Here is a 22,301-nt window from a genome sequence, read left to right on the forward strand (position 1 = left end):
AGAATGTAACTCCCATGTCTATGAATGCCACCATTCATAAGTGTGTCAAGTGTGAGATTCCTCTTAAGGAGGAATAATCTAAATTACAAATTACAATATATATTTGTCCTCACATATTCCACTAGATGACAAAATAAGATGTAGTGAAAAAAGGACAAAAAAGAAATATATTAGGATACCTTGGCTTATATCCTAATATATTATAACAATAAAGAAAGGAGGTCTAACCTTGGTTTATAAACACACCAAGGAAAGATTACAACTTCTAACAAGTATCGATAAAATATTCTTATGAAATCCCTTTATAATGCACTTTTATATAAAAAGTAACTTTATAAAATAAAAAATGCAACTCAACTCAAAATTATAACATTTGGCCCCGCATAACACATAATAAAAAAAAAAAAAAAATACCATCTCTCCAAGAGAAAATAAGACCATCTAATCCCCAAATAATCATTAGAATGACTCTCTCACCAAAACCATCTGCCTACGAGAGTCCATGATAGGCTGATCTAGCACATTAAATGATGTCAGCCAAAATGGGGACATGACATTGTATTTGATTTTGTAAACCCATTTGTAGCCAATGGGTTTCTTACCTAGTGGAAGATTAGAAAGGACTTAGGTGTTGTTCATCAACAGGCTTTGGTGTTCAGATGTCATGGCCTATTCCAACTCTGGAATTCCTTTAGCCTCGAAGTATGTTTGAGGTTCAAACGGATTGTGAATGTTGGCGATGACAACAAAGTTAACAAACTCTATAGGTTTGATTTTTTTCCGAGCAGTTCTCCCATCAATGAGCTCATCATCATGAAGATCAACAAGCATCTAGCCCACCACTTAGGCTAGAGAGGAGAATGACCAACATTAGTATTAGGAGATGCTTGGTGATTAGGTTTTTCATTAGAAGAATGTGGATCAAACTTAGGTGAAGCATCTACAAATTGAGATGATCTTGCAGGAGAAGCTGGAGGTGTCTGTATAGGGATCACAGGTATAACTGGAGCTGCAAGAGCTATTGAAGTCCTCCCATCAGGTGGATGTAATGGAAGCCTAACTCCCAAATCATGAGCCTTCATAGGCTGGTCTGCTGGATCAAGAACAAGAGAAACAAACATAAATGGTCTTCGTTGCTCATCAACTATACATGAGACGAGATGTCTCAGTGTCAATCAAGGGGTGGGCTTTGTGAAAACTAGTGTATCCAACAAGCATAAGTTTCTGACTCTTGGCACCCAATTTGGTGCATGACGCATTAGGGATCCAAACAAAAGCAAGGGAGCCAAAAACCTTTAAGTGACTCATTCTGGGCTTGCGACCTGACCAGGTCTCTTTCGGAGTCTTACTGTTGACCACTACTATGGGTAACCGGTTCAAAAGATAAACAACGTTGACTGCTTTTGCCCAGAACTTCTGCGGAACATGTCTGTGTTTGAGCATGGATCGAGCCATCTTGGTGATTGTTCTGTTATGACGTTCAACTACATTGTTTTGTTGTGGTGTGTGGGTGGTTAATTGGTGTTTAATGCCATGAGTATCCAAGAAGCTAGAGAATTCAGTAGAACAAAATTCCCCCCCTTGTTTGATCTATGAGTAATAATAGATTTCCTAGACTCTTTTTCAACAAAAGGTTTAAACTTCTAAAATATAGAAATATTTTTGATTTCATTTTAAGAAAATACGCCCACATTTTTCTATTGAAAACATCAACAAACAATAGAAAATAGTTGAACCCAAGAACAAAAGGGGTGGCCATAGGGCTGTAGATATCGGCAGGAACAATCTAAAGTACTTGAGAAGCTCCCCATGAATCGGCATTGGTGAAAGGTGTGCTATGTTGCTTTCTAGCTTGGCATGCATCGTAAACTCCAGGCTGTTGAGTTTGAATCTCTGGCAAACCGAGGACAAGCTCTTCCCAAGAAAGTTGAGAGAGATAATGCACATTTAAGTGCCTGTACCGCTAATGCCAAAGTATGCTAACAGAAGACCGCCGAGCAGCCATAGCTAAATATTGAGAATCACCAGAATCAGTAAGTAGGAAAATATCACGATTCTCAAGATCTACTGCAATAATTGACTGAGTCACTTTATAAGTGATAGTATACTAATGTGAATCGAAGGTGACATCTAAATGTGGAGAATGTTGTAGTAACTGACTGACTGAGAGTAGATTTAGTTCCATTCCTGGAACATAGTACACAACGAGGAAAATGAGATTCCTCCCAGTAGACTGTGTTGTCCTGCATTTTGTCACCACAAAATATTGGTAACACCACGAAACTTTTTCAAGCTAGTTTCGTGTATCTCTAAGTTTGCACTTGATATTCAATTGTTTAATGTTGATTGATCAATCAACTTAAATTCGTATATCAAATTGTTTTACTGAAGGCTTTCATCAAGTCTTTTTCGTTTTGCTTTTGGTCGAGCCTTTGCTTGATTTTTGAGGCCTTCATCGTCCTTTTTTTTTGTTCTTAAGTTTGCGTTTGTTGGTTTTTAGTCCTTTGGTTTTGCTAATTTCATGGCTTTTGATTTGGTTTAACCTAGAGCATAATCAGAGTTGTCAGTCAAGAGATTTGGTCGTTTTAGTGCCTGAAAAGTGGACCTTTTTTGATGTAACAACATGAATTAAAAATATTATGTTATATTTTTAATTTGACTTTCACTTTTTGAAAAATATAACTTAAATTCACTTTTTGTTATGTTTTTAATTTACTTTAACTTCAAATTTTTCACTTAAAGTGACTATAGTGCATTTTATGTTATAATTTTAAGTTGAGTTACTTTTTGATTTTTCACTTAAAGTGACTATATATCTATGTAGTTTCAGTTTAATTTTTGATTTTTAAATCAAATACTCATTTAAATGTTACTTTTTAAATGATATTTATGTATTGTATTATTAAATATGATATATAAATATTGTTTATGTCCCATTTAGTAACATTTTTATGAAATTAAGTGGATTAAATGACTTTAAGTTATATAAAGTGGACCTTTTATATGCAGTTACATGTAAAATCCATGAAAAGTGGACTTTTTACATGTCATTGCATATAAAGTTCAGCTTGGAATCATAAGTGGACCTTTTCGATGTCATTACATCAAAAGGTTATCAAAAGTGGACCTTTTTGACGTCATTGCATCAAAAGGTAGGTTTTTAAGTCTTTTGAAAGATCCATGATGGATCTCTGCCGCTAATCTGCTGTAGCTTTATTATATTTTTTCTTTTTAATTTTCTTTTTCCTGTTTATTAAAGTTTTCTTGCAGAACTAGACGGAAATGCAAAAGAGTTTGTTTGTTTTTGCGTTTTTGATGATTATTCAACATAGAAATGAGAAGGAGCAAATGATATGAAAAGAGTTTGAAAATAAATAACAATATGCAACAAAATCAGAATTGATACAAATCGTACCAGGTAGATCTCTGAATTATAGAGCCAAATAAAGGATCTAGTACATTTTCCCTAACAATGACACCAAACTGGCTGATGGAAAGGACCGTGAACATGCAAACGTCTGTTGCTGATTATCCGACTCTCTATATTTCAAAGTGCTGCAAAGGGCGGCTACTGCTGCAAGGCTCACTTTCCCATGTACCAATAATCGTGCCCAACTAAACAATACTGCAGACCCAAGCTGAAATGGCGTCCTCCTTCCCTGATAACAGTTGATACCACTGAAAATTCCAAGACCAAATACTGCTGAGGGTTACGTCCCAGCCAGTAAATACCCAATGCTGCTGAGGGTTACGTCCCAACCAGCAATTACCCTGGGGTTTGAGTCCCAGAATGCAAATCGCTCAAGCAGAGCAAATCTGAAAAGAAGTGTTTGAAAAATATGCATAATGATGAGAAATGGCGCCCATCTCCTTATAACCCCTTGCAAAGCAATTCGAACCCTAAAGTGATCCCCAATTGGCGTTGGCTATAAAAATGAATTAAATCTTATTTTAAAGTGACCATGTCACTAGAAAATGACCTTTTCCACCATAGTAATAAATCCGCTCACCGAATTGCCCTGAGACCAAAGAGGAAGATTTAGAGAATTTCAAGACCTTTCCAACGAGCTATCATAACATGGGATACACATCCAGATGAGGCCGAAATTCCCTTATTACTCCAAAATGGCTATTAACTTAGGCTTATTTAAATATTAAACGCTAACTTAGAAAATATTAAAAATATAACCCAAATAGCCACAAACTGCCCAACTGACATCACAAACCATAAAATCATCCTATCACCTGTCTGTGATTGAAGTCGAAAATCAAGGATCCACTGGCAGTCTCATCCCTAAAATCTAGGGATGCTCCTAAAATTTAGGAAACAAGCCCTATCCCTCTGAAACTGAACCCAAAGGATCATCTCATGGAAACCCAGCCCTGGGCATGATCATACCTCCTAAAAAGTAGGAATGAACCCCATAAATGTAGGAACTGCCTCCTAAAAACAAGGAACGTCACCCAACTGATCAATACCCACCAGAAAACCAAGTCCCCAACAATGAATAACCATACTGGGTCTCTATGAAACCCTGTTAGCCTACAAGACCCCATAATAAGCTGACTCACATGTCTCTGTTAGATTGAGCTAGAGTGGGGACATGACATCTTTGCATCTAGAATGTGAGATGTAACTTAAAATATGCTAGTCACCCCAAAAGGTGCGATCTTGATCACTTGCATGTTTTAAAACATGCTATGCACCCCAAAAGGTCCGATTTGCCTTGTTGAAAGTTTTTAAAACATGCTATGCACCCAAAAAGGTCCGATTTTAATTGAAAGCATGTTTTAAAATGTGTGTTACTCTTTAAAAAGTCCGATTTTGAAGAAATGCATGCATTTGCCTTCCAAGAACCCAATTTTGATCAGTGAGAGAGATTTTCTTGGTGGATTTGCATGAAATCTTCTCCATTGAAGGCATTTTTGCTTGGCAATGAGTTTTCTTGCTTAAAAAATGGATTTATCATGCCAAATATTGTTTTTGGAAGCTCTATTCTAGGGCATGTTTTCTAAGAAAACTCCAAATACATCCATTTTTGATCAACGTTTGTGCATGTAGATGAATCGATTTGGTGTTTTATGGTGATTACATTGCATTGTGATACAAATCTCCACCTTTAAACTCCAAATCAATTTGATTTTTCACCTTGGTGAAAAACATATTTCACTAAAAACGTCCCATAGCATGTGCTTTCAAAAACGTTGGATCTTGGAGATTTTTAGGGCACATTTTGGCATCTTGCGCACAAAACACCTTGTTTGCTGCCCCTTCCCTTTTGAATTTGCAAATTTGGAAAAAGTCTTAGCATTTTTGGAGAAATTTTCAACATTGTAGCATCTTTTTCCTTCATTTTTGGCACTTAATCTTCATGTAAGTGGACTTCTTCTTTCTTGCTATTTAATTTGTGCTTATCTTGCTGATTTTATGCACATAATTGCTTGATGATTACCACTTTAATATCTAGCAACATCCTTCTATCTTCAATAGGGAGCACAATCAGACCGGAGGACAAATTTGATGGGAAAGAACACTTCGTTGCTTGGAAATTCAGAATTATGATGATTCTTGAAGACAATGATGTGAAACAGTTTGTTGATTCAACATCCAAGCAACCTGATGTTGAACCTAATAAAACTATCTGGAGTAAAGGAAACATAAAACCTATGCAAATCATATTAGATGGAGTGAAAAATGAAATAGTACCTATGCTAATGAAACATCAAACAACATTTAATATGATGAATGCATTATTAAATGCATATAAGTTAACAATGTGACTAGAACCCTTGCACTAAAAAGACAACTAAATCATATACAGATAAAGAAAGAAGAATGTATGAATTCTTACTTTTTAATGGTTGCTAGTCTAAGAGATGAACTTGCAAGTGTAGGGACCATAATTGAAGACAAGGAACTAATACTTATGGTGATAGATGGGCTATTAGATTCATGGGAAACATTTGCACAAGGAGTAAGTGCTAGAGGCAATCTTCCTGACTTCAATAGACTTAAGGAAGATTGCCTTCAAGAAGAATCTAGAAAACTTGAGAAAGGGGGAAAGTTGAAAACTGAAGGTGAAGCACTTCATGTTCTCAACACAAATTCCTATAAACGTAAGAAGAAGCACTTCAAGAAGAAGAAGGGTAATGAAAAGAATGACAAACCTAAGAAAGATCTATCCAAAATAAAATGCTTCAAATCTGAAAATTTTGGACACTTCAGATCTAATTGCATTGAGAATACAAAGTAGCAAGTAAATTGTACGAACATTATTAGGAAAGAAGATAACTATCATCCTGAGAATCGTGTATTGTATTCTGCACTATCAAATGAAGTATCAAGCAAAGCATGGGTGATTGATAGTGGATCATCTCGACACATTATAGGATACAAAGGAGCACTAGACTCTATATCAGAAGAAGTTGATGGTGAAGTTACCATCGGTGACAATTCAGCTCATTTAGTCAAAGGAATTGGGAATTGCACCTTGAAATTGAAATTGAGTAGTTCTTTACATCTCAAAAGAGTACCCTATGTACCGGGAATAAAAAAGAATCTAATCTTGTTTACAACATTTGAAGATGATGGACATAATGTTGCATTCATGGATGGTAAAGTAATGATCTGGTCTAAGAAACTCTTCATTTAAGAAATCAAAGGTGATTGGTCAAAGAAAGGGATACTTGTATGAATTGAATATAGAACCTAGCCAACCTATTCATGCCTTAATTCATGAAGCTGTTGATATAAACAAAATATGGCACAAAAGGTTAGAACACCTAAATTTCAAAACCTTATCGACTATGGAGAAGATGGTTATTGCTTTACCTAAGTTGAATAAAGATCATTCAAGCATATCCAAAGGATGCGCTTTGGGTAAGAACACCAAAAGTCCATTTCATGATAGCACTAGAAAAACTAACAATGTTTTGGAATTAATCCACTCAGATTTATGTGGACCTATGTCTATTCCTTCTCTTGGAGGATTCTGGTACTATATACTTTTTATAGACGACTTCTCTAGGAAAACTTGGATTTACTTCTTGAAGTGTAAAGAATTAGAAGAAATCCTTGAGAGATTTAAAGAATTCAAAACTTTAACTAAAAACTTATTAGGACACAAAATTAAAACTCTTAGGACTGATAGTGGAGGGGAATATACTTCAGATTTATTTAAAGAGTTTTGTAAAGTAGGAATTAAGAGGGAATATACCGTTCCTTATAACCCGCAACAAAATAAGGTAGCAGAAAGGAAGAATAAAACAATTATAGAAGCAACAATAGCTATGATATTTGATCCAAATTTAGAATATTATCTTTGGGCAGAAGCCCCTTGTACTGCTGTATATATTCAAAACATAAGTCCTCTCTCTTACCTTAGAACTCTCGAAGAAGTCTTTCCTAAGGTTAAACCTAATATAAGCCATCTTAGGATATTTGGATGCCTAGTATATATACATGTTCCAAAGTAAAAGAGAACTAAGTTAGAACCCTCCAGGAGAAAAGGTATTTTTGTCGGGTATAGTGAAACATCTAAAGCATATAGGATTTTCATACCTAGTTAGAAAAACATTGAACTTAGTAGGGATGTAATATTTGAAGAAGATTTAGCATTCAAAAAAGCCCTAAGTTTTGGAGAGCCCTCTCCCTTACCTAGTTCTGAAGAAAATATTGAATTTGAGTTTCAGAGGGAGAACATTGAAGAAATTGAAGATGAAATTCAAAATTTTAATCTTGAGGAAACTCAAAATCCAAAGAAAAGACCACTTTGGGCCATTAAGACAGTAGAGGAAGCACAAGACTTTGCTGCGACATCTAGAACCTTCGGAGAAAGCAAATGACCCAAAATATTTTCTAGTTATACAACAAACATGAGTGGTTTATCTAAATTAGAGCCAACCAATGTTTCAGATGCTATTAAACATATAGCTTGGAAGGAAGCTATGACGGAAGAATACCAATCCATTATTAAGAATGATGTTTGGAAAATTGTTCTTAGACTTGAAGAAAAATCCGGTTGTTTCTTCTAAGTGGATATTTAAAATCAAGCATGCTGCTGATAGTAGCATTGAAAAATATAAATTCAGATTTGTATCCAGGGAATTCTCTCAGAAAGAGGGAATTGATTATGAAGAGAGCTTTTCTCCTATTGCCGAATACATCGCTATAAGAGCAATCCTAGCTATTGCAACATCGAAGGGATGGAAAGTACATCAAAGGAATGTAAAAACAACATTTCTGAATGGAAAAATTACAGAAGAGGTTTATTTGGAGCAACCTGAAGGATTTGAAACTCATAACGCTAAAGTTTTTGTTTGTAGGCTCAAGAAAGCCCTCCATGGACTTAAACAGGCTCTAAGGGCCCAGTATGAAAGAATTGATAAGTATCTCACCAGCTTAGGATTCTCCAAGAATGAAGCTGATTCAAATCTATATTATAAAAGGGATAAAGATGATATGGTAATTTTGATACTGTATGTTGATGATTTACTAATAACAAGTGATGATCCTCTTATAGATCAATGCAAGAAAGATCTAATTAGAGAATCTAAGATGAAAGATTTATGACTCCTTCATTACTTCCTAGGAATGGAAGTATGTTAAAATTCCTAGAATATCATACTTAATCAAGAAAAGTATACATTAGACATCTTGAAGAGATTTGGAATGTGGAACTACAAGATTATGTCTTCTCATAGAGACTAATCTAGATAAACTTAAGAAAGCAGCATCAAAATCACCTTTCATAGATTCTACTCTTTATAGACAAATGATTGAGTCTCTTATGTACTTGGTAAATACAAGACCTGATATTTGTTATGCTGTTAATGCCTTAAGTCAGTTTATGTGTGAACGAAAGGAGATTCACCTAGTTATAGTTAAACACATTATGAGATACTTACAAGGCACTCTTAACCTTAGGCACAAATATGAGGAAGTTGACTTGGACTTATATGGATTGATAGACAGATTGGGGTGGAAGTGTTAACGATAAAAAAAACACTTCAGGATGCTGTTTCAGTTTAGGATCAGCAATGTTATCATGGATATGCGGAAAATAGTCATTATTAGCACAAAGTTCCAGAGAAGCTGAATACATTGCAATAGCAATGGTCTCTTGGGAAGAAGTTTCGTTTAGGAAGTTACTTGTGGGATTATTTGGTCAACCCATGAATCCTACTATTACTCATTGTGATAATCAAAGTTCCATCAAGCTTTCTGTGAATCTAGTTTTCCATGGTAGGTCCAAGTATATTGAAATTCCTTACCATTATGTAAGAGAGTTGGTAGATAGGAATACTATAAAATTAGAATACATTTGCACTATAGATCAGGCAATGAATATTCTTACCAAACCTCTCTCTTGAGTGAAGATAGATCACTTCATGAAAGGACTTGGTATGATTGAATTATAAAACACTTGTATTGTTTAAATTATTAATAAAATAACTTTTATTGTCAGGCTATTGACTGTTATGGGCTTCACCATTTGTATTCATTGTTTAAGAGGTGACGATCTATGAGATAATGAACACTTGTATAAAAGACATTATGAGAGATGTCAATTTTTTAGATAATGCGTTGAACAGTAGGGAACTACTGTTAGATCTTGATGAGCTTAAGATCATTATTGTGATGTAGATATTTCTACGTCTATGAGTCACAATTTGGATAAATGAAGAATTTAATTATTCTCTAGATTTTATCCTGTGTTCTGGTAGATCTTAAACTTAGATAATGTTGTGATATAGGATTGCTAGTACCTATGAGTCACAACTTGGATAAATGATCATTCTTCAGATTTTATCCTATATATTATATGCTTTGAAATACTATTATCACTAGTATCAGTGATAAGTCATATCATAGGTGTAGTAATATGACATAGTATCATGTGTTCAAAGATGCCACATGGTTAGAAGATTCAGATAGAAATAGAGTATCACTCTATGCTTATTCATCCTAATTGATGATGCTAGATATGTTATCTCTCAGTATGATTATCAAGTTAAGAGGGAGTGTTAAATCTGTAACTTTGATTACCATATTGATCTGATTATGCAGATTGCACAGATTTTATCTTGCATGAAATGCCTTATGAAGGCCTATATATAAATTCTCCTTGTCTAGGCACGATCAGCGTCTCCTTTGAGATGATTGCGTTTAAGTATTAACTTATCTTAGTTTAGTTTGATTACAAACCAATACCTCCTTTGAGCACTGGTTATGAGAATGCAATTGTGGGCTGACCTAGATAGGGTCATGTCCCTTCAAGAGACTTGCCCTTTGGTTGACGTATTTATATAGGGTGTGGTTGTAGTTAAAGGACACACAAATAACAATAGTCTGCACCTTGAACAATACTACTCTAGAAGAATACTTGTTGAGATAAGATATTTCTAGAATTATATTTATCACTTCACTCAAGTCTGTTTATTGAAGATCATCTGCAACAAGCATTATAGAAGATAAGATAAGATAAGATAATAATATTAATGTCCATGAGAAACCAACAAGGTTTATGGGACTGAGCATACAAACAAAAGAGCCGGCCAAAGCAGAAGCACCAAATAGTGATTGAGAAGAAACAAAAGCAAGAAACAAAACAAGAGAGAAGACAAGGTAAAGACTAAGGGTTCTTCCTTATCACAAAGAAATCAGTAATAAAGGGGTAAAACCGTAAACGATCCATAGTCTTAGAATACTGTGTAGAACCGCTGTAGGACTATCATTGCTTGGAGAGACTGGTGTAGTGTCTAATTGATCTGGAATGCGAAGTACTGGAAGGCCTTTTCAAACCCCATGGAGGAGACAAGGGAGAGAAAAAGGCAGTAATGAGCTGCTCTGATGTACGCCCCTAAGTTATAAAAGACTGCAGGGTGATCTCCCGAAGGTAAGTGGCCGGCCTCCTACAGATAAAGTGCAAGATACCGCTAATCAATATAGTTGAAGAACATTGAAAAAGAAGAATAGTCTTTGAAAAGGCAGTAAAATCTCCCTCTGATCTCATAGTAGAGAGGACATTGAAAAATGAAGTGGATCTTAGTCTCAACCTCTGCCAAAGTACACAACTGACATATCTGATCAGCCCGATCCATATGGTGATCTGTTCGAGCCTTGAGGCAGTGAGAACCAACTCTGAAAGAGCCTAAAGAAAACCATAAGGCATGATTCCAATGCCGATAGAGATAATCAAGGGGAACAATAATACCTTCTTGAATCTCAAGAAAATGCTCAGCATAGAAGGCCATCTTAGGTTACAAACCTCTCGGGGGATTACTCGAGGTAGTGGTAATGTATTGTCTATAAATATCCTGTCTGAAATGCTCGTTCAACTCTTGATGTGAAGGGAGAAGATGAGCAGGAGCATCAAGTGAAAATTGGTAAGGAGGAAGACGATCTATCTTAATACCAATCGAACCCAACAAAGAGGTGGCTTGGGCATACCAACAACGAGACCTAGTAGAAGTGTTAGATCTCATAATCTCAACAGAAAAACAGTATGCTAGATGAGAGTATTTGTTTCGGTTAACACCCGACTCCATAAAACCAGGAAGCCGGTGAAGAAACCAAATCAAGTCAAAAATGGTGGCAAGTTTGAGAGGATGAGCTCTAAACTCCGCTAAGACAATGCTGTGAGAGGTGAGCCTATGACATCTTATGATATGCCATAACATCAACGTCTGAACCCGCTCAATAGACGCCCAATTAGAAGCAATAAGAGAAGGCCCCCAAGCGATCGAGCAATAGAAAATTGTTGAACGAACCAAGGAGTCCAAAACGGACAACTTGGACGAAATATCCTGGAAATGATGCTTGAAGCATTGTCTTTCCAACAAAGCCAGGGAACCCATGCCCTTACTAAGTTTGGATTGAATAGCTTGTCTCAAGTTGAAGCATGGCTCCGAGAACTTCACACTGAGATACATGTAAGAGGGGGTAATCTCAACTTCCTGACCCTGAAAGAAGAAATGAAAATGAGAGGTCTTTAAACAGTTAAAGACCATAACCTGAGTCTTAGACAAATTGACCACAAGCTGCCGCTGATGACAAAAAGAAGCCGGACTATCAAGGAGTCTCTGTAAGTTGTTGGGAGAAGAGGCCAAGAGAACCACATCATCAGCAAAAAGGAGAATGGAGATCAAAACTTGATGCAAATAGCCCCCATCACCCGATTGAGAGTTCACAAGGAAATCCTCCAACTCATCAATATATAAACCAAACAGAGTAGGAGAAAGAGGACAGCCCCATTTCACCTCGATGGTGCTCTGAATCAGGACAGAAAAGCCTTTCGGAGTCCTGAGCCTACCGGCAATCCTCTCATAAAGCTTCATAATAGCAGTCTGCAACATATCTGAGATCCCAATCTCACGAAGTCTTTGAAATAAGGCCAACCTAAGAACAAAATTGAAAACCTTATGGAAGTCCACAAAACAACAATAGACCTTCTGAGAGTGATGCCTAGCCTCCTCAATGATAGCCCACATCGTGAATACATGATCACTACTTCGATAGTTTGCCCAAAAACCAGCCCGCCTTTTAGCTCTACAGCCTCTTCTATCAAGCTCACTAGATAACATGGTGTTCAGAGCAGTGGCATAAAGTTTGGCAAAAGTATGTCTAATCATAATAGTCCTGTAGTTACCCAGATCAGAATTAGGTCTAGACTTATGAATAGGGTAAATCACATGTCTAGACTAGGACTCAGGAAACCGAGTGCAAACCACTCTGTTAAAGAGTGTGGGAAGGTAAGATTCGAGAATCGAAGCACCAAGCTTGAAAAGTTCTGCTTAGAAACCATCTTCATCCACTGCTCTGTTGCATCTCAAAGATCTGATGGCCTCAATAATACTAGAGTAGGTGAACAAATGACACTATAGAGGTGGAGTGGATTGGAGTGAAGAGGTGGTTGCCCCGAAATGTTGTAAAGCATAATGATATGGGAGGTCAAAGAGTGGTAGTTGAGAGTGGAGGATGGGGGCAGCACTGAGGGAAAAGGGTATGCCAAAAGATATGGGGATTCTGAATAAATGTGGAGCAAAGGGTTCTGCATTGAAAATAGGCAAAAGAACATTTCTTGTGGTGAAGAAAATAGAGGTGCGAAAGGCGTAGATGGGTGAAGGCAGGAGACTGAGTCTCAAAGACGACGTGAATAGAGTGATGGAAAGCTCTGCAATCAGTATCAAACTATTTATTCATAGGACAAGTATTCTGATGCTCAGCGCTGAGAGAAGGAGGGGAACGGTGAGGAATAGAAAGAAGAGAAAAATCCCAGATGGCGGAGGCAAGTGAATCAAACATGTCAGAGGCCGCAAGTGACTAACTAAAACTAGCAAGTGTCAGAAGTCTCCTAAGGTGGAACGTAAAGAGCTCACCATCGCTCTTGGGGTAATGATAGCGAGTAGGAAAGGAGATAGTATCAACCGGGTAGTGAGAAGACTGGAAAGAGTGTGATGGTTGGGGTGAAACGCAAGTAGAAATGCTAAGAAGAGCATGATTAGCCAAGGGGAGATGCGAAATGGTGAAACTCCGAATGAAAGAAATGAAGGAGAGGAAATGACATAGTCAACAACACTCGCACCACCACAGTGCAACCAACAGGTAAAGAGGTCTAATCCAGGAAGGAAGGATAAACCATTCAAAATCAACAACCCAGAAGACTCATAGAGCTAGAGGAGGTGACGACTATAACCTGAGAGCGGTCCAAGAACATCCTCTGAGGTGCGCTAAAGTCCCATACTAGTCAAGTCTAACTCAGAAGTGCAGTTTGAATCAGAACCACGATCATGCAAAGGAGTCTGAAGATCCTTGATTCGAGTGTTAAAGTCTCCAAGAGTAATAATATCACCTAAAGTTGCAAACTGTGAAATGCTCTCTTGAAGGTCGCAGAAAGGATCTCCATTCTTCGGGTCACGAATGGCATAAGGAGAGGAGGTCAGTGGAAAATTACAAACAACAATAAAAGTATCTCTTTGTCGGTATTTCCGCCAACCAATCCGGACCCACATAGATCTGGCAAAGGCATCAGAGTGAACAACTGAAGTGAAACTGAAAATATCATCACGCATCAAGAAAGCCACATCCTCAGACCCACGAACCCCACCAAAAGTCCAGACCTCATCACTGCAAATTGACAGCCATTGATAATCAAGATATCCTGGAAGAGGGCACATGGGGCTCTCGTGAGTCTCAGTAACGGCCAAAATATCTAAGGACTCCACCGCATCATGAAAAAGACTAGGTAATGACCATAAAGAGCCATTACCATTCCAACAGTTGAAAAGAAGAGAAGGGGGCTTCCTCTTGTCAGATTGCTGCCGGAACCGTCATGTCGGTTTGGAGGTTGTCCTCTCTACCCGACCAGCTCATTTCCCAACATGCCTAGCATCTGCCACAATTCCCCGAGCATGTTTGAGTTCTATAACCTGTGCCTTAGTGAGATCTTCGTCCAAATAAATTTTAGAGGGGAGAGAAAACAACTTTCTCTTCACTCTAAGGGCATGAAGCCTATTAGAAAAAGAGAAGAATTTGATGAAAAGGGCCTCTCCCATACCAAACAAACATCTATACAAGGTAATATCGGAGATACCTAGTTGATCAGAGAGAAAGGAATGTATAGCAGTAGTAGGGTCAGAAGTGGATGTAAGACCATGAACCCGCATGTTGAGCATGCCGCACTTGCTCATCATCAATCTTATCTTGGACAATCTTTTGTATACTCAACTTGGGGGTTGTAGTATCTATATTAGTGCAAATAAAAGCTCATGATTTCACCTTTTGTTTAGTTTCCGCAATTAGAGAAGAGTGTATTGTTGCCATTTCAGTCTGCTATTCTTTGATTTTCTCCAGCCCATCCAATTGTTCAATAACAGCCTCTAAGTTGGATTCTATGGACTGTTTGAGGTTTGCAATTTTCGCTGTCAACTCAGCAACTCGTTCTCTCAGCAAGGTGTTATCAGTTTCCAGCTTAAAAACACGATCATATAATCGCTGATATGTGAGGGTTTGATTTTGGGAAGAGTTATCGCCTTAGTCATTGTAACCGCCAATACAGACTAGAGTTTGGAGCCGTAAAAATCGTAAGCTGAATAGTAATGCAATAACCGCCCAACTGTGCTCCTTATGTGTTAGCAGCAATCATCCCAATGACCCACGGGAGCTGCTACAATGCAAAGCGTCCCTATCCAGACCAAACCGTAGGCCAATACCATAAAACACAAGGCTCCAATAAAGTTGTAGAGCTTGAACGATAATTCATAGGGCTTGAATATTGAATGATGAACCACAAACCTGATAAGTAAATCATTGGGCTAGGATAGTGAATCGCAAGGCCTGATAATTAAATTGCAAGGCCCGAACAAAGATCGCAGGCTTGTGGAAATGAACGCATGTCCCAATTTGATACAATCTCTTCGACAAAAAGGATGGCAGCCTCCAGGAGCATGTACAGGCACCTTCAACCTAAAATGCAAACCTCAAGAAAGACACAAATCGCTGCCTAGAATTCGCAGACCTGATAATTAATTCGCAGGGCTTGAACGAAGACTGGTGCAATCAAAGGGGAGGAAAACGACGGAGGGAAAATAAACATGAAGCTAGAAGACAGACACATGAACGATGAAGGACAAACAGATAAGCACAGATGTAGAAGGAAGATCACTGAATGAGCCAGGCGGAATGGGTAACACAGACATCGCAAGAGTAAAGCTTCGTCGCGGGAGCCTTCTTCATCGTGGGAGTGTTCTTCATCGCGGGATTAAAAAATTAAAAAAATAAAAAATATCAGAAACTTTACAGCCTGAAGAAATATTAATTCCTTTCAAACATAAGATGATTTGGCAAATATTACCATTCTTCATTTCCTACTGCAATCTTAGATACTTCGGGAAAACGTTTTCGCTCCATTTTTAATAAGAAATGTGGTCAAGTAATATAATTAATGTTGCTGCACCACTAATATTATTTCCACAATAAAAGTCATGGTATAATATTTCCCAGCAATGGTTGTGTTTGTTACTACTGAAACACGTGACTTCAAGGCTCTGACGGCTCATTCAAAATTTCAAAATTTCACCAGTAGCAAACTCAGCCAGCTATATGAAACCTTCTGTTTACCAATACTATACAGAGATCTAGAATTTCAGAACATTTTCTCTAAATCTAACCACTGCACTTTTCTGGAGCTCAAAGGCCTGCAGGAATACCGGCTCTAATATAATTAATGTTGTGATATCGCTATCAGGATTTAGCTGTGTAGTTTTTGAGTCAAAGCATCACCTAGATTCAATGAGTGTAAGTGTTCCATTTATTCTCATGAGAAATAAATTCTTGTTGAAACACTACTCATGAAATATGGGTCAATGAGTTTGACTCAAAAACTACACAGTTAAATCTAGATAGCAATATCACAATTTGACTTGCTGTGGAAATTATCTCCTACTTATCAATTATAATTAATGTTGCTGCACCACTAATATTATTTCCACAATAAAATTCATGGTTTAATATTTCCCAGCAATGGTTATGACTGTTATTTCTGAACACCTGATTTCAAGGCTTTGATGGCTCATTCAAAATTCAATATTTCATCAGTAACAAAGCGAACTATATGAAACCTACTGTTTACCAATATTATACAGAGATCTAGAATTTCAGAATGTAATCTCCAAATCTAACCACTGCACTTTTCTGGACCTCAAAGGCTAGTAGGAAAGCTAGCTCTGATTCTACTGTAATATCCCATATGGATATTTTTTTCCAATTTCTCACACAAATATTTTTATAAATACAAACAGAATTCATGCAAAAAACTTCCAGTTTTGACCTGTAAAATATCAGCAAATGAAGTCTCAGAGTTTCTATTTCATTCCACTTTTGGCAGTATATGTAAAAATACCAGCAACAATATGTATACCCAAATGGATATCACCATTAAACTTTTCAGTAAAATATCATTCAGCTCCAATCATAAACACAGAAGATAACAGTGGGAATGGAGAATAAGAGATAAAATGTAAGCATAAATGAAACACTTGAAATGACGTCTCCCACAGACAATGGGTTCTTGTCCATTATATTCTGGCTCAATGGTTTCTGCCCTCAAACTGGTTGAAGCGGAGCTTCCAATTTTTCAAGAGAAGAAATCTGAAAATCCAATCGAATATCCAAACTTACCAAATGAGTCTCCATTCCTTCTTTTAATGCATCAAGCTGTGACTCTACAGTATCCCTTCTATGTCTTTCATCCTCTTCCCCTTTTGTCACCTTTTTCCCCTTTTAATTTAAAATGACCCTTTTAATAATTTGCATTCAGCTCCAAATAAGTCACTTTTAAACTATTTAATGTAGTGGACTTGTAAATTCCTAATGTCCCAAGAAAGGGATATTACTGTTTTTGTCCTCATGTTTTTGAATAGTTTTCAGTATTCTTCTCTTGATCTTAAATTTTAATTGCAGGTTTTCCTTTGCTATTTCTACCAATCCTGTTGGTAATCTGCTTAGATTTTTTGGCAATTCCAAAAGAGAAATTATTATGTAGGCTGAAACTTGATTCATAAGGATATAAACAAACTTTACTCCTCTTTTGCTCTCTTCCTGCCTCTTGTGGGCCTCACCAAGTTACTGTGCCAAATTAATCATTATAAATTTACTGGTCAAAACCCAGGAGCTTTTGCCATTCCTCAAATATGAGCCTTACCATGCTGAAAATCGCTGTTTGGGGCTATCAGCTGCATGTTTAGGTTCTCCTGTGTAGGGGATTTTTGGCTATTCAGATGCTGTAAAAAGTCAGAATTGTAAGTGTATTATTTTCATTCTTTCAAGTCTCTCTTTTACCATATCAGAATAAGCTCTATTGGATTGGATCTTCTTTGAGACTGTTTCTCATTTTACTATCTGAACCTTCATGAGCTGTGAAATTTATCTCTAGATAAATCTTTGATTTGCTTGATTGAAGAAGAGCGTCATATTGTTGAGGGTATTATTATTTTACTCTCATCTTCTACCATCTGAACCTTTGTGGATGGTGAAATTTATCTCTTGGTTGAGTGAGATAAATCTCTGTTTTGTTTGTGGTTGAAGGAGAGCATCGCACTATTGAGGGCATTATTATCATTTCAATTTTAACATGCAAACTGAGTTCTAGTTTTTTGTCTTCTCTCCCTTGATTTTTTCTTTCTATAATCCCCAAAGAAGAATACAAAAAGACTAAGATGGAATGGAAGGGTTATGGGGTAGGTTGTTACTCATTTATCTTGTCTAAATTTAGGAAACAGATGCTGATTAGTTAGATATAGAATCTCTCCATATTCCACTGTTTTAGTATTTAAATAGAATAAAAGGAAATTTGAAAGATTAGTTTTGTAGCTAGACTTTCTTAATCTATATCTCGGTTTAGTCACTCCCTTCAGGCATTTGTATCCCAAGACGCAACACATAAAGGTCTAGATTTCCCTCTATCTTGTCATACTTATGCATAGGATTTGTTCTTTTCTGCCTTCTTATTCCTTTTCCGCTTTAGTATCCTTACAGTCAGTCCTTGTTTATTTCTTTGCATTTTGATTCCCATTTTAATTTTGAGTGATATTGTGTTGGAAAGTGCTTGAGATAGGTTAGTACAGGCCTGTTTTAGCTTATTACTTGTATAATTTATTCAACCATTATTTTAATAACCTATACCGAAGATGCATTTGCTTATATAAGGAGTGATTTACAACACGAGTAATTCATTTTTTTGTGCTACTTTGTTGTTTGCATCTTTGCAGTATCAATATAACTAGTTAAGCTAATTCATGAAGACTATTGGGACCAACTATTTTCAAGGTTTTATTTGGTTTTTTATTAATTTAACAGAAGTTGCCCTTAAGTTTGATCCAATGAAATCAACATATTGTATTGTTATAAATTTCCTTTTCCTCATTGGTTAAAGAATTCATCAGCATGCTTATAAATTTAATGGTCAACAGATTTAGCTGTAGGTGATCTATGCTTTGTTTTTGAGTCTGTCTTTTGAATATAACATAGAACGAAAAGATGTAAGGAAGCATTCATTTGAGTTAAGACGCTTTTACAATATACAAAATCTCTGATGCATAGGAATGGGATGTTGAATTTATCTTTGTACATGAGTTACCTATTAGTATCAAAAAGCTTTCATTAGTATGGCTGCGTTTGTAAGGATCATCGATCTAATATAATGAAGTGTTCAATTTTTGCCTTTTTTACCATAGGCGAGACTCCTCTTATCCATGCTGCTCGAATGGGGCATTTAGATACAGCTAAATACCTTTTGGAGCATGGTGCAGATCCTGCAGCAGCATCCAATCTATTGGGAACAACAGCTTTGCATCATGCAGCAGGGACAGGTTGATCCTTTGCACTCTATCCGTATTTTACTTCACTTGAAAGTTGAAATTGTGATATTACTCCAAGTTATACCAAATTAATATTACAAATACTGGATCCTATGACATGGATACTTGGATTGATAAATTGAGTCATTCTATTGCTGTGGAATATACGATACCATGTTAACATATATTTTAGTCAAATGTTTTTTTCAACATAAGGTAACATGAAATGTTTTTTGAAATCCATTCCGAATAGAGATTGTAGTGGTAATACAAGATTAGATTCTCAAAGCTAACTGCAAATAAGAAAGGTGATGGTAATTGTTCCAAGGGCTTCAAAACAGGATAGTGTTTAAGAATTTGTTTTTTCCATGGGTAGATGGCAAAATGCAATTTGACCTGAAATGGTGATATATGACTTCTAATAAGCCGGGAGGTGAGGCACATTAAGTACCAAAATGGAACAAGAGGGGTCTTTGTTACTACAATATGTTCTTACAAACCTCGGTTAGACTTGACAAATTAATACATTTTGTCCTTCCCAATATATGTGGGATAGAATGTAATGTCCCCATCTTTTCAGCCTCTTAATGGAGTTCTTAGCCTTTGCATTCTCCGAAGGCTAAGTGAAGGAATAAGGAGAAATTGGTTAAATTAATTTCTTATAAAGTCATTAAATTAAAAAAAAAAAAAAGTGACTTTATATTTAATTAGTACAATTAAAAGTGACTAAATTGAATAAATTAAAAGAATCTTCTAAAAGGAGGAATTAAATATTATTTTATTTCTTCTAGAAGGAGGTCCATCTATTGGAGGAAAAGAATAAATTGTTGATCATCGAATGTGTTGTCATCTACTCTTCCAGATAACTTGTGGAGCCAACGGTTTCTGCAGTTGCTACATTGGTCATTGGGAATGAACACTTCCATTGATTTGCATAACTGGGGTGGTGAAATATCTTCCGAAGGGTTGCAGCTGTTGGAGAAGACAAATCATTCTTTTCATTGTGCCAAATTTTGTGGCCTAGGGCCAGATTTGTGGAAAAAGGAATAAGTTGGATATTGCTACAGTAACTTGCTACAGTACCGCTACTACAGTGATGTTGCTACAGTTATGTCGCTACATTGATTTGCTACAGTAAAATTCAGATTTTTTTGGGAGCAATTCCAAGTTTTTATCTACTACATTTGTAGGTTTTTACAGGAGCCAGCAGAGGAAGTTGAGGATGGGACATTTGCAAATATCCTTGTGGCTGCTAATGATGAATGAGAATTATTGGCACTGTAGGTATGGGAGAGAATGACTTTTGAGAGGTTTGTGAACCAAAGAATAGAACACTACCATGCAGTCAGACAGAATAGGAGACCTCGTGGCGAGGATAATGAATTAAAGCGTGCTACAAGGAAGCTTTCCTGGACTACATTTCATGGGAGTAGCAGAATGATAGCGCAAACTTGGATTCACAAGTTTGATACCTTTCTAGCACTAAGACCTATGACAGAAGTGAAGGCAATAAAATATGCCATGCTACATTTAGAGGGAGCTGCACATGGTTAGTGGTACCATGGGATGGTTACCCTTCAGCATAACCAAGTGACTTCATATTAGGACTTCGTGGACAGGTTGGTAGAGGTTTGATAAGAAGGATCCAAATGTCTACTTCAGGGAGTTGACACAGTTGAGACAGATAAGCGGATTGGAGTATTTCATTAGAGACTTTCAGAGGCTATCCGTTATGGTGCCAGATATATCAGATAGGAGATTGGTTGTTTTGTTCACTGAGGGATTATCCGAACCACTTGAAGGGTTGGGTAAAAGCCCTCAATCCATTCAATTTGCAAGAAGCGATTAAGAAGGCTAGAAGTATGGAATAAGTAGTCCCAGTAAATAAATTTCAGTCAAAGGGTGCATCATTTAGCAAAGGCAAACCATTCTTCAAGAAACATGAAAGGAATGAAACCACTTTTCCTAGATTTGCTTACAATGAATTTTTTTTCGAGACACATTAGTTCTTCAGAATTCCTTCCCATACTAGATTTGTAAGATTTGTTCGGCACATTAGTTTCAACCACTTCTTCTTATCTTCTATTGTCATAAGGGTTTTTTCCAGTGCCTGCCCTTTATTGGGAATTCCCAAAACCCTACTTATTTCTTCTGCTAAATAAGAAATTGTCACCTTTTGTTGGAAATACTGTACTATGGATTTATCACATGATCTCTCATATCCTGTCATTAAATTCCATAAGATATGTTCAAACTCTTTTAATTCAAAATTTGGCATGAAAAGTATTTTGTCTACCTTTGTTGCACACAACACCTTCTTCAGAGGATGATCCGCTTCTGCCTTCTACCACCAGGTCCTGCACTCACTTCCCATCACACTTTCAAACGTGATATTCTCAGTGGTGATTTTCTATGCCATTTTCCCTTGCTGTTTGTCGTCTTCCTTATCTCCTTCTTGGCTTTCAGTGTGTCAAATTTCTTCTGTTTAGAGTCAATAATGTTCCCTTTGCTCAGGTTTCCTATGCTTAATTTCACCATTGTGTCTCGATGCATCAATTCCAGAATTTCCTTAACTATTTGTATATGTCACTTGTACCAATGGTTCCTGTGATGTGACTGTTTGTAACAAACTTCAACGTGTGGCAATGTGGTACGAACCAAGTGTGTATCTAGATAGCCACCCTGTGACTCTAAGCTTCCTCCTGTCTTGGAATTGATAAGTACGACTGTTATTCTTTTCAGTGCCTTTTGTACGGATGGTTTCTATTGTAGTATGTGTACAGATGCTTCTCCTTCTTGTATTGACCTTTCCTCCTTTGCATCTTGTACGGAATCCGTACATACTTCCTTTTGTGTCCCTCATACGGATGCCATACTTCTCTTCCTCTTGTATGAACGTCGTACTTACTCCCTTTTGTGCCACTCGTACAGATGCTTCATGTGCC

The 22,301-nt window shown here is 36.9% G+C and overlaps 1 protein-coding gene across 2 annotated transcripts in view; it reads left to right on the forward strand.

The window, feature by feature from the left end:
* Window positions 1-22,301, forward strand: part of LOC149576642 (E3 ubiquitin-protein ligase KEG-like) — a 291,838-nt gene that overhangs the window by 14,403 nt on the left and 255,134 nt on the right. For both annotated transcript variants that reach the window (XM_089818713.1, XM_089818719.1), the window contains exon 4: window positions 19,234-19,368. In XM_089818713.1, the coding sequence (XP_089674839.1) occupies window positions 19,234-19,368 (135 nt within the window). The remainder of the gene's footprint in view (window positions 1-19,233; window positions 19,369-22,301) is intronic.

This window comes from Cupressus sempervirens, chromosome 1, assembly GCF_028749045.1.
Source record: "Cupressus sempervirens isolate cs-2001-9-10 chromosome 1, ASM2874904v1, whole genome shotgun sequence".
Lineage (NCBI taxonomy): Eukaryota > Viridiplantae > Streptophyta > Pinopsida > Cupressales > Cupressaceae > Cupressus > Cupressus sempervirens.